This window comes from Thalia democratica, chromosome 1 (genome assembly GCF_965202585.1).
Source record: "Thalia democratica chromosome 1, ktThaDemo2.hap1.1, whole genome shotgun sequence".
NCBI lineage: Eukaryota > Metazoa > Chordata > Thaliacea > Salpida > Salpidae > Thalia > Thalia democratica.
The window spans coordinates 18,134,974-18,148,146 of NC_139165.1; the positions used below are offsets into that span (position 1 = coordinate 18,134,974).

The 13,173-nt window shown below is 23.5% G+C and overlaps 1 protein-coding gene across 1 annotated transcript; it reads right to left on the minus strand.

The window, feature by feature from the left end:
• Positions 1-8,534: 8,534 nt before the first annotated feature.
• LOC145834345 (phosphatidylcholine:ceramide cholinephosphotransferase 2-like) lies at positions 8,535-12,609 on the minus strand. The gene is made up of 6 exons (XM_082941760.1): positions 12,567-12,609; positions 11,475-11,667; positions 11,126-11,243; positions 10,363-10,516; positions 9,190-9,356; positions 8,535-8,726 (listed from the first exon to the last, which is right to left on the minus strand). Exons 1-6 carry the CDS (start codon positions 12,607-12,609, stop codon positions 8,535-8,537), a joined length of 867 nt encoding a protein of 288 aa, XP_082797886.1.
• Positions 12,610-13,173: the final 564 nt, after the last annotated feature.

Genomic DNA, 13,173 nt, shown 5'->3' on the forward strand with positions numbered 1-13,173 from the left:
ATTTTTAGTTTAGTTGGTTAAGCTGTTTGACTTTTAAACAAACTTGAAGATAGTTTACAAATATTTTACTTTTATATCAGTATAAAATAGGTTAATTAATATTTGATTTGGCCGTAGGGGTGAAACAATTTTCTTATAATATCGATTAGACTTGTCATATTACAAATAAAAAAACAAAAACTGCTTTATTCAGCCTGTGGTAAGTTGGGCTGTGTTTATTTACTCTTAGTCATATGGAGTTTTTTGTTATCTTTTCTGAGTTATCCTGAGTATGTGTTGAGGCAACCATGTTTCAACAATTTTATCTCAAATTTTTAATTCGATTATGAAAAAGTCAAAAACAAAAAGTCATAAAAAAAGACTTAGTTTTCCTTAAATTTTAAATTACTCTAAGTAATCTTAGTTTTTTGAGTGGGGCACACCATTGTTTTAAGTTAATGCTAATTAATTTATTTAAATATGTGACCGTTTTAATTATAAAAATACTTATTTAATATGAATCAATTATTTTTCTGTAACAGTAAAGTAGAAGTTTATTATAAATTTGTTAACAATTTTTTTACCTATAAAGTTATACATACAAATGTAAATTAGTTAAATTTCTTTTGACTTAATGATAATAAAAATGAGTTATAGTTATTTCAGGGTTGCCATTTATTGAGTCAAAAAATCTTCCCTGAGTGACCAGAAACTTCCTTGAGTAACCTTAAAGTTCCTTGAGTTTCCCTGAGTTTGTTTCCAAATCCTTAAAAGTTTTATTATTCATTAAAAAAATTCAATGTTAATTTTAAGAATATAGAAGAACTAGCCGCAAAGCTAAAAAATTTCTAAATAAGCACTTAAAAATAAATAAATTAACTTTTTTGAACCAAATATCAAAACTTGATTAACTAAATCTCATTCTAGATCTAGAAATAATGTTTCTGATATTTTTTAAAAAATCTTAAAACTTCCCTGAAATTGTTAGAAAAAACCAAAACTGCCCTGAGTATCCCTGAGTTAAAAAAACAAGAACCAAAATTCCCTGAGTGTGCGGCAACCCTGTTATGTTTAGTACGTACATCAAAAAATAGTCGTGATTTTAAGACTTAAATTTAGGTTTTTATCTATCTATATAAAATATCTAACTTATAACAGACTTATAACAAACTTTGTTCTTTTACTACCTATATTGATAGAAGTTATCTGTTTGTTTAAGTAAATAATATGGGTACATAAACTTAACTAAAATCTTTTGCAGGAGCTTAGACTTGTTTTCATTTTTTGTTCACAATAGCTTGTGGACTAATACTTAAGTCTGTTCTATTTTAGGGAATTAGCTTACATACCAGAAGATATTGATATTTGTTAGTTTGTGAAGAAATTTTTCTCTTAAGTTTATTTGTAAGATAGTTATAATAGTTGTTATAATTTAACTCTATTCAAAATTTTAAAATAAGTTGATCAAATTAACATTAAAATACCGTTTAAAGACATATATTGTAAAAAAAAATCCACAACATGTCAAAAAGAAGCTTGGAAGAAAATATTGAAATATCAAGTAATATTAAAAAGGCTAAACTTGAGAAATTACAACTAAACCAGGAATCTCAACCAAAAGAAAAACTAAAAGAAGTTTCTCAATCAAAAGATGATAATTTGAAAAGAAAGATACTTGTATTAGATTTAGATGAAACACTTGTACATATGAGAACTGATATAAAAAACAAAATGAATTTTTACAAAACTAATGAAACTGACAACCCTCCAAACCTAAGTTTTAATGTTAGTTTTTTTACAAACTTTACTACTTTATTTTTTATTATTTATAATAAAAGTTCTTAGGTAAGATGTTAAAAATATTATTTTTATTTATAACCTTAAATAAATTAATAAGTTAGTATTTGTTTTGATGACGTTAGTGTTTTTTTTTATAAAAAGTTATCTGTAAAATAATCTTGTTGGAAGCTCTAGATAAAAAACTTTAAATTTAAAAGCACTAAAATGTTAACTTCTTTAAATTTGTGTTTTTTATACACTTTTATATCTTTGTAGAGAATGTTTTTAAATAAAATAATTTAGTAATTTTTAAAATATATTATCAATAAGAGCCGTTTATTTTGACTACTTCTTAAAATTTAACTTTAAATTTCTTCTTAAACAAAACTGACGTATTAATTTTATCAGGTTAAAGATTTTCCGCTTAAAAATGGATATAGACTTTACAAAAGACCTAAAGCTGATTTATTTCTTGACAAGGTAGTTTTCATTAATACTTGACTATGTCTAATTGCTTCTATCGTTTAAGTTTTTCATTGTTACTATTTTATTGGTTTTATTTGTGTTGTTTCAAAAAATTTTGATATGATTTTTGATTTCTTAAATAGAAATCACATGTAAAAAAATTGGTTAGTTACGACTTACTTTTTATAAACAATTTGTAGGTAACTACAACCTATTGCTAAATATTTAAAAACCAATTTTCATGCTTAGAAATAGAATTTTTTTTACTAGTATCTCAAGTTAGTCATTTGTACAAACTAATAATTTAATTAAATGTTTTATTCAAAGGTTAGTCAGTGGTATGAGTTAGTGATATACACGGCGTCAACTGAAGAATACGGTTCAAAAGTTTCTGACTTTCTTGATAATGGTAGAGGAATTTTGAGCAGAAGATTTTATAGAAAGGTTCGTCCTAATTATGTTGTTAATATTTAAAAACAAAAATTATTTTAAAAATTTATATATATCACATTTTAAAATTAATCTCGTTGAAACTTCTAATGCACTACATTTTTATTTATACTACTACTAAATCAAAAAATTCAAAAACCGAATTGTAGCTTTTTTAATTTTTTTACAAATCTGAGTTCAACTTCACTTACTTAACTTTTTTTACCAGCACATTGTTATGAATAAGAATGCTCAACTAGTATATAGTTCATATAACAGATTTAATTTATTTTTTTAGGTACTGGGTAATTAGTTTTAACTTAATATATTAGTACTTATATTTTAAGAAACATTGTATAAAAAGCTAGAACATGACTAAAACATTATATTTTTAATTTCAAATTTACCAGTAGTTTATGTAATAAACTACATTATTTAATATTTTATTATCCTAATTTCTAACAAGACCAAATTTTAAGTACACTTTCTTTAGTGTCAAACAATTTATTACATTAAATTATAACAAATTAATATAAGTTCTTTGTACTGACTTATAATTTTTTAGCATTGAACTGATGGTAGTTACACAAAGGATTTAAAATTAGTAGATGAAGATCTTTCTAGTATTGTTATATTAGATAATTCTCCTCATGCATATGAAAACTTTCAAGGTAAAAATTTTATATATGTTTCAAGTAGTTTCAGTATTAATTAATAAAGCTTGTATCATATTTTTATACTTTTAAGTTTCTCAATAGTTTTCATTAAAAACTTTATACAGAAATAGCAAGCTGTTGAGATTAAACTTAGATAAAATGTTATTTTTAAATTCAAAAATAAATAAAAATCTAAAAAATACTCAAATTCAGAAAATGGAATCCCCATAAAGAATTGGTACGAGGATAAATCTGATTGTTGCCTCGAAAAGTTAATTCCTTTTTTTAAAGAAATGAGGTAATGAATTAAAATATGGACACAAAATATTACGAATCAACTTACTGTTTTTAGTCTTACTTACTATTTAATTACTTACTGTCTTAATTTACTTACTGTCTTACTGTAATGTGTTTTTGCTTACTGTTTCAGCAAAAAGCAAAAATACAAATTTTGGCTTTTGTAAAAATTAATTCACTTTAGTTTAGTTAAAGTGTTTTATGAACTTACGGTAAATTTCTTTATACTAAGTTTAGTATAAATAATAACATAATAATACTATTAGTATAAATTTTTCTTTGCATCTAAACAGGAACTGTAACGATGTCAGGCAATTTATCAAGTCAAAGGAGTTCAAATTGGCAGAACTTCTATACAAACCATGATAATTTATAAAACTAAATACCTGAAAATTTTTTTAATTTGTAGCAACGATATTTGGATTTCAAGTATTTTTTACTTACGTTTTCTGTGCCGATTGTAATATTTTATAAAACTAAATATTTAAAAACTTCCTAACTTTTATTTATTTTTAACAAGAATACTTAAATGCTAATAATGGTTTAACTAACAATTAAATGTTGTTATACATACATAAAAAGAAACAGATTAATTTTCCAGAATCTTTATACCAAAATTAAGAGCGCATAATTTAGTATTTAAAATATCGGTTAGTTTAAAAACTGTTTTATTTTTGCTCGATACCAACCCTATAAACTTGAAATCTTTTTGAACTTACATAAACTTGAACATACAAAATCTTCTTAACTTCTTATGAATTAATAACAAAAGTATTTAGATATTAAGTAATAGTCGACTTATGTTTTGAAGCTTTTAAAATAAATATTTTTATGCAGTCTAGTTATTCAGGAGTTTTATACAGAAAATAAGTATCTATAAAAACTTTTTGAAAAAAATTTTAAATTTTTTATATGCTTTTTTATTAACAAGTATATTTTAATTTTTTTACTTTTAATTTTTTTTACATATTAAATGATTGCAAACTTTTAATGAGACTTGTTTTTAAACGTTTGTTAATGTTAGATACTTGAATTTTCGTTTACAATACTTATAAATACTTTTGTCTTTATTGTCTGCTGTTAACTTTTTAAACAGAGGTCGGACAAATCCTGAAATCCTGCGAGATGTTATTTAGTAAGAAAAACTAAATACATTATAATAAACAAATACACAACTAACAAGTTTATACTTGTTTTAGACGTGTTCTCCTATATTGATTTTTAATACAGAGTGTTGTTTATTACAATACTGTTTTTTATGAGTTTTTCTTTTAAGGTTAATTTTGGTTTTAACTTTGCGACCTCTGAGACACTTCACCACAAGATAAATTCAGGTAAACTTGACTCACCGAGAATATAAGTCGCCTAATCCTAATGAAAAAAACAAGTTCCTAAATGCAATGACAAAGTAAGTTTTTATATACTATATATAACTTTTTATCCAGTAACAAAATTTTTTTTTTTAATTATACCAAAGTTTTAATTTTTAGTAAACCCTTGAACTTAGTTATTAATTTAAAGATTTAGTTTGATTTTCTATTCTGCTAAAATAATTAATTATTTGTTTCTTTGATATTTATTTCAATATTTTGTATATTTCTTAGGTTTTAAATTTTTTGAATTCTCAGATCAATTCCAGTTCTGTCATTGTTAGATAATTTTATAAAAAACTTTATGTTGTTCTATTAAAATCTTCTTGGGTAAGAAAAAAGTATTAGAACTAAAACAAACCGCTTTTAAGCAAAACTTTATTTCAAAAAAATAGCTTTACAAGTTTTATAGTTTTAACAAAAACTATTTTTAACTTTTAGATGTTTTTTATCTTAACAAAGAAGTTATCATAAAGATCAAGTTTAAGTCTTTCATTTATTTATTTATCTAGGAATAAAAGAACCGAATTTGATCTGAAAAATCAAAAAATTCATCTTTTCCAATGCTTTACCACCCAATTTGTACCTCTAAAAACCGTGTTATTAAAATCGGCTGATATTTTCTCATTTTACTACTTTTCAGGGTATTTTTAGCTTGCTCTTGATCTTTATGATCACAAGAACATTTTTCTGTTAACAGCTCGTTACGTAATTACGTTTTGATTTATTTATAAGTCTAGGTTTTAACTAGATTGTTTTTTTTAGATTTTAAAACAAGTTATTGATACTGCTTAGCAAAAATTATATATTATAATGTTCTCCTTTTTGAGTGTATTTTTGGATATAATTTCGTTGCCGTTTTATAAAAATACTTTGTAGTATTTTTGTACACGTGCTAATATGTAGTTTTCTACTTCCTAACGATTCAAGCAATATTTTTGGTAACTCATATATTCATGTTTAATAACTTCATCTAACTAATTTAGATACGCAAATATTTATTAAGTCGATGAAGTTAACAGTTATATTAAAATTTATCAAAGACTTATGCTTAAATTATTTTGTACATTAAAAATAGAGTTATATTTTAATTTTAGTTTGTATCAAAATTGAATTGTTTTTGATCAAACGCGATTCAACAATAAACATGTTACATAAAAAATAATACTGGCAACACTGAGGTAAATTTTAGATAACAATATTTTGAACAACTGAATTTTTGTTTTTCACAAAAAAAATGTTAAAAGTAAGAGTAGTTGTAACTTAAGGAACTTTAAACATAAGTAGTTTTAAATATTCTAACAGTATTATAAATCAAATAGACCTAAATATTCTGATTATACCGTTTATTTTATAAATACATCACAATAAATAAATTTCATTATTTTCTACTTATAGATATGTGTTAAAACCATAGAATAGGTAATTGTAACTAAATATAATTAGTTTTTAAATAGTATTAGTAGTTAATCTTTTTTTTTTCTTTTATTACTCTTTTAATCACTTTATGATTACTTTGTTACTATATAAGTTTAAAAGTCTTATCTCATGCTAGATACATGTAAAACTGATGAAAATAGCTGGTGAATATATCTTGTTTACTGGATCTGTCTGTTATTAAATACTTATTAATCAGAAATTTTTAATTATTTTAAAGCTATTTTATGTGGTAAACGTATTTAAAATATCAGAAAAAGTTTACATATTAAGAAAAATAAACCAGTCAAAGCGCGTTTTTGATTTTTTTTAATAGTTGAAATTAACAATGTGAATAAATATTACCAATAAATACACAATAAGTAAGGTTTTCATACTCGAAAAATTTTTTATTAGCTTTTACCAAAAACTTTTACAAAAAAAGGAAACATTTTAAATGTTTTCAAATTAGAAATTTCGAATTTTCAAAACACAAATAATAAAACACAAATGGAATGCAGAAAGCTTGATAATAAAACTTTAGTTTCAATATAAATTTTAAGGGGTGTTTCATAAAAAAACAAGCGCATCTAGTGTAATCAGAATAGAACACAAATATATATATATGTATATATATTTGAAGTTAAGTCTTAAGAAAATTTCTTAAAAAGTTAATTTTATTACTAAGCAACTTTCAGTTTAATTAAAATTTAATATCTACGTATTCTTGTTCAATTGGTTTTTTTTTAATGCTGAAAAGTATTTTGTAATATTTCTAAAAATGCTAGAACTTTATACAATCTTAACAAATTTAGCTTCCCGATAATGCTAAACAAGTAACATTAAAATAAGGTTTTAATTTTATATTGATAGTGAAAATTTTTATTTAAATTCATTTAGTTTTTCATATTCGTTTACGAGTATTAAAATGTTTTTATCTAAAATTCATAAAACAGTAGCACTAAAATTGAACGACTGTTTATTAAATGAATTTTCTAAAACAAATTTTCATCATACTTTTGTTTAAATGTACGTTTTTAAACATTTTTTTTCAAACTCATCTTAACTTAAAACAATTTAATTTGTATAAGTTATAATTCATAACTTGAAAATTAAAAAAAAAACTATAGATTTTATGGACTTTATAACATATTTCTACTTGTTTGTTGTCTAATGAAAAAAAGCTTTTTTTGTGTTTATAAAAGGTTTAAAACATGTTACAATGTGTTTTTCTTATATTATGTTCATATAAAATTGTTAAAAAAAGTTTAATAATAAAATATACTTTTAAGTTTTAACTACATTTTATAAATAATTTAAAAATAGTTTTTTTAAATACTTATTACTATTATTTTTCACTTAGATTTTTTGTTAAAATGTTTAAAACTTATTAGCCTTTTGAAAATAGACTATTTAAATTTTAGTTATGTCATATTTACATTAAGTTAAAATTTATTTTAATGATTTAAGACCTCTTATGAAAATTGCCCATAAACTAAACTTCATTGTGTTTTTCTCAATAAATTTTTACGATTTGCGATTTGATAGTTCAATCATTTAACACTTATGCTTAAACAAGTAGATTACATTACATTTATTTAAAACTTATACTTTGTACCTCGTACACTAAATAAATGTGTTTTAATTTATACAATTTAAACAAAATGATGTGCTTTTATAAGTTAACTTTTAAATCAGAAAGTTAAACTAGGCTTTATTTTTATACTAATAATGCTAAAAAACGTCATATTCCTTGGAGTTGTACAAGTTTGTGTTAATTGTTTTCAACTCTCCTTATTATTTGTTCGAACTTTCGTACATTACCTTTTAATTTATTATAATTAACTTTTTAATTTAGACACTACTATTAATTTTATTTTGATTTAAATGTTAAACTTTAATACAATCAGAGTATTCTGAATATCAGAATATTAAGACACACTAAAATAAAACACATACCAATTGTAAAATTTCATTTATTCAGTAACTATAAAGTATTTTAAATGCGCCAGAAACTAAACGTACGATGAAATTAGTTACGGTCAAACGAAAGTTTCTTAAAACTGTATTCCAAAAGTTACAAAAACAACTATTGAGTCTATATATTATTATCTTGTTAATAAAAAGCAGCGAACGATCCGTTTTAGGACCAATCACATTTAGCTAAAAAATGCTTCATTCTAGAAATACTGTTGCATAAAAACTCTTTAGGCGAAGTGACAGGACACTCATACTGTACAGGTAATGGACAGCTGACGTTTTCTTCAAAGTATTTGAAAGCTGGGAACCACCAGTAGTTTGAGAATAAATTAGAATCCACGTTGTCTTTTAAGGCCTATAAGAAAATATTTGTAAATGTTTATTTTGTTGTTTTATAAAAATATACAATTTAAGTTGGTTTGTAAACTAGGTTTTTAAGATTTTGTTGTTTTATAAAGATATACAATTCAAGTTGGTTTGTAAACTAGGTTTTTAAGAAATTGCAATGTAAATTAAAGTTATTTTTTTATGCAAATTTCCTTGTCACTTGAAAAAAAAAGACTACAATGGTTAGACTATAATATATGAATGTTTTTTATTTAATATTGTTTTAATTCACTCCAAAATGATTTAACCGTATAGCTACTTTGAAAATAAAAACATCTTTTTCTTATGTAATTTTACATTTATCTTTTAAAGCAACAAATGCTTTTTTTTAAGGTACGGTTTTAATGTAAAACAAATTGTATACATTTTTTTAACATATTAGTTAAAATACTTCTTGATAAATTTTTAAAGTAACCAAAACTAAAACTTACCTCAAAATTGCACATTGTGTGGTAAGTGCTGAACAGTGTGGTTGTGAAGTAGTAAGCAACTATGACGTCAACGGTGTAATGCTCGTGACCGAGCAGAATGCAAACGATTGCAACTGATGACGTAATGTAGCTGGCCAAACGCACGTGCCACCATTTGCGTGGAGTGTCTGTGGATGTTATTCAATAACAGCTAGTTAAAAGTTGTAGTAGATTGTGTTAATTTGAGCATTCATCTTATTAAATATTATAAATATAATTCAATTAAAACAAGGCTTGATATTCGGCAAATGAAAAGGACTTCTAAGGATTTTAAACAACTTTATGACCTGCTTATAATAAACATTAGCTATTTTTTAAAATAAATTTTCTAGAAAAGTCTAAAAGTTCAATTCAGCTTAATATGACTGATATAATTTAATTGATAACTAGTGAAAAGTTGTGTTAGATGGTGATAATTTAAGCATTCATCTTATTAAATATTATAAATAAAATTCAATTAAAACAAGGATTGATATTTGACAAATGAAAAGGACTTTTAAGGATTTTAAACAACTTTACGACCTGCTTATAATAAACATTAATTATATTTTAACATAAATTTTCTAGAAAAGCCTAAAAGTTCAATTCAGCTTAATATTACTGATATAATTTAATTGATAAGTAGTAAAAAATTGTGTTAGATGGTATTGATTAAAGCATTCATCTTATTAAGTATTATAAATAAAATTCAATTAAAACAAGGCTTTACATTTGACAAATGAAAAAGACTTTTAAGGATTTTAAACAGTTTTATGTTTTGATCATAGTAAACATTAATTGTTTTTTAACATAATTTTCTAGGAATGTCTAAAAAATTAACTAAGCTAAATATGATTTAATTTAAAGATGCATTGATAACTCTTTTTGTAAGTTTGAATTGTAAATAAATCAAGTTTAATAAAAAAATAATGTTTATAAACAGATATTTAAATAAACTTTTACATATTTTTTTGTAATAACTCTAAGTGTAAAAGGCATTTTAGTAGATTTAGGTTCTTTCTTTAGGAAATATAGTTAATAATGGTAAAAAAATAAAAAATTAAACTACAAAGACCTACACTGAATAACAGTGAGCATAAATACAAGTATTAAAACTATGTTTGTCTAATAAAAAACTAAATTAATAAAACATACATTGAGCAATAGTCAGCATGCAAACAAGTATTAAAGTTGTGTGTCCGCTGAACAGATAGTCTCCACACAAAATCTTTGATCCACCCATCGACATTCCCCCTGATGAGATCAGTCCAATTGCTCTTTCAAGCATCAACCAAATGTTCCCGTTTGTCTATATGAATACGTTTGAAAATATTAAAAATAAAATAAAAAACAATTTGAGATAAATGAAATATATAAATGTTTAGAAAAGAACATAGTTGAAACTTAGTATAAGTAGTTAAGTTTATTCCAAAGCATATATAATAAGCATTTTTGAATAACTAACGAAAAATTTTCAAGTAATTCATGTTCTTGATACAAGTTTAATATTATGGTTAGGGGCAGTAATTAATTTAAATTATATTTCTAATATAAACCAAACATTTCCATTTGTCTTTTTAAACAAATAATACAAAACACTTAGAATTAGATATATTAACAAGTAATGACTAAACTGTGCCTTAGTCCAGTGCATTTACAATTATTATTACGTATTATTTTTGTAAAAAGTCAAAACTAATAGAATCAAATACTTGATCAAATTTATAACTTCATAGAAAGACGCATTTAACAATCCATTTAAAACTTTTTTACAAATTTTTAAGGTAGTTTTAAATTTTAAAAAAAATCGTGAATCAAAACCATATATTTTAATTAGTGATGTATTGAAAAAATATTTAACAGTACGTTGCAATTTTTATTAAGATGAGTATTTTTCAGAATACTTAATAAAACAAACTTTAGGAACACATTGTAAGTGCAATGCTGGAACAGGCAGGGTTGTGACGAGTGTTGTGACGCTTCTGTACAAGTAAAGCGTCCCTAGAATGAAGAAAACCCTCCTTGCTATTATCGACCTGAAATTTGATACCTTGAGTTGTATATATTAATATTATTAATGCTACAAAACTCCTAGCTCGAAAAACAGTTTAATTATTTTTGTAGTATTTTATAAGAAAAGGTTATTTTTGTTAGGTGGAATCAACAATAGTCATAGCTTTAGGTAAATCAATCTCATAAAAAAAACACTAAAAATCCTCTAAAATGTCTAGAAAAGGATTATAATGATTTACCATTAATAAACTGACCTATGCTTATTGAAAACAATAACCAGAAGTGCAAATACAATTTGAATGCTTATCAGAATTTCACAAACGTTAAATGCATTATTTATTTTGTTCGGTACAAAATCAAAGAATACATCCGGTAGTGGGGGCTGTTCGCTTGTTGGAAGAACTCGCTCGTTTATAAATATCAAGGATATTGCTGCTACTAGTAGACCTATATAAATAAATTATTTGTAAAAATAAAGTATTTTGGCTCGTTTATCAATATCAGAGACAGTGCCGCTATATATACTTTTTATATTAAGTAATTTTTTTTTTAAATGTATACTTGTTTAGTTCCTTGGCATCACTATTTTAAGGTAAAATGTTGTGATGCTACTACTAATCCTAAGAAGTAATGTTTTATAACATATATTTAATATCAATTACTAAATAAAATAGTTCTTTTCTTTAAGAAACGTAAGAAGTCAACTTAAATGAAATGATGTATTTATGAGTTTTGTACAAGTTAAATATTTAGTTTAAGCTACAAACTTAAAGCAATAATGAAACAAAGCAACTTAAAGCGTTTCTCAAATAAAATAAAATATAATTGGTGTTTTCAAATGTACTTAGAGTTAATAAAATTCAAAATATACTGACAGTCTAAAACCAATTAAGTTTTAATGTAAGAAACTAAAAAAAAACAATTAATTTTTACAGTGACAAAAAAAAAGTTTAAAACATTTTTTAAGTTAAGATTTATTGGCTTACTGTTTTTTCTAAATTCTAAAACAATAACTTACCAGTAATTAAGTAAATAAACGATACAAATGTTTTAAAGTATTCAGCCGGATTCGATTCATTGCTGTTACTTTTTTCGGACTTTTCATCTCCTGGTATATAATTAAGCATAAATATTATTTAATATAGCATAAAATGTTAATTGAGGTATAAGTAATAAAAAACAGTATAACATTAACGAAAGATATAACTCTTTTTTTCACTCTAAAAGTATAATTCTTCAAAATTGTCTACAATACGTATTGTATTACAAGTATATATTCTGTGATAAAAACTCTTAAAAATCAAATTCAACTATGTTATAATGCTGATAAAAAAAACATATCTAACCTGTTTGAACAGCTATAGTATTTGCATTGCTTTTGCTAGTCATTTTAAACGATTTCATAAAAAAATTAAAGTTTGCTACAATAAATTAGAAGTTATAATTGTTTTTTAAAAGCAATCATAGTTATTGTCAAAAGTCAAAAGTTTATACACTTAATTAAGTTTTTTTTATAAATCAAAAAAAAATTGTTATTCTTAATTAACTTTATAAAAAAAGTTCTAACACAGTTTCAGTAATACTTTATTTATAAATCGACCGATAGAAAACTAGACAATTTGTTACTTAAATGTTACAGCAGAGATACATGGTTGGCAAACTTAAACTTCAATACATTAAAAAGATAATGCAGTTTATTTAAATGTACTTTATTTTAAATACTCAATTGAATTTCCAATTATTACTAATGCCAAAAAAAGTAATTTTATATAATGCAAAGTTATATTCGTCCTTTAATTTACAATACATACTTTAAACTGATTTAAAATCCAAATAAAATATTTCAATTGATATTAAATTAAAATATAAAATTAAGGAAAGATGATATTGTAAAAGTTGAACATTAAACATCAAACTACACATTTTTTGAGAATAGTCTTTTATATTAAGCGA

Bases quoted from the DNA above. Each gene is read 5' to 3' on its own strand.
- LOC145834345 (XM_082941760.1), bottom strand. From the start codon at position 12,609: ATGACTAGCAAAAGCAATGCAAATACTATAGCTGTTCAAACAG. The intron at 11,244-11,474 runs GTCAGTTTATTA...ATCAAATTTCAG, and splicing joins ATTGTTTTCAATAAGCATAG to GTCGATAATAGCAAGGAGGG. The intron at 8,727-9,189 runs GTAAGTTTTAGT...ATTTTCTTATAG, and splicing joins ACACAATGTGCAATTTTGAG to GCCTTAAAAGACAACGTGGA.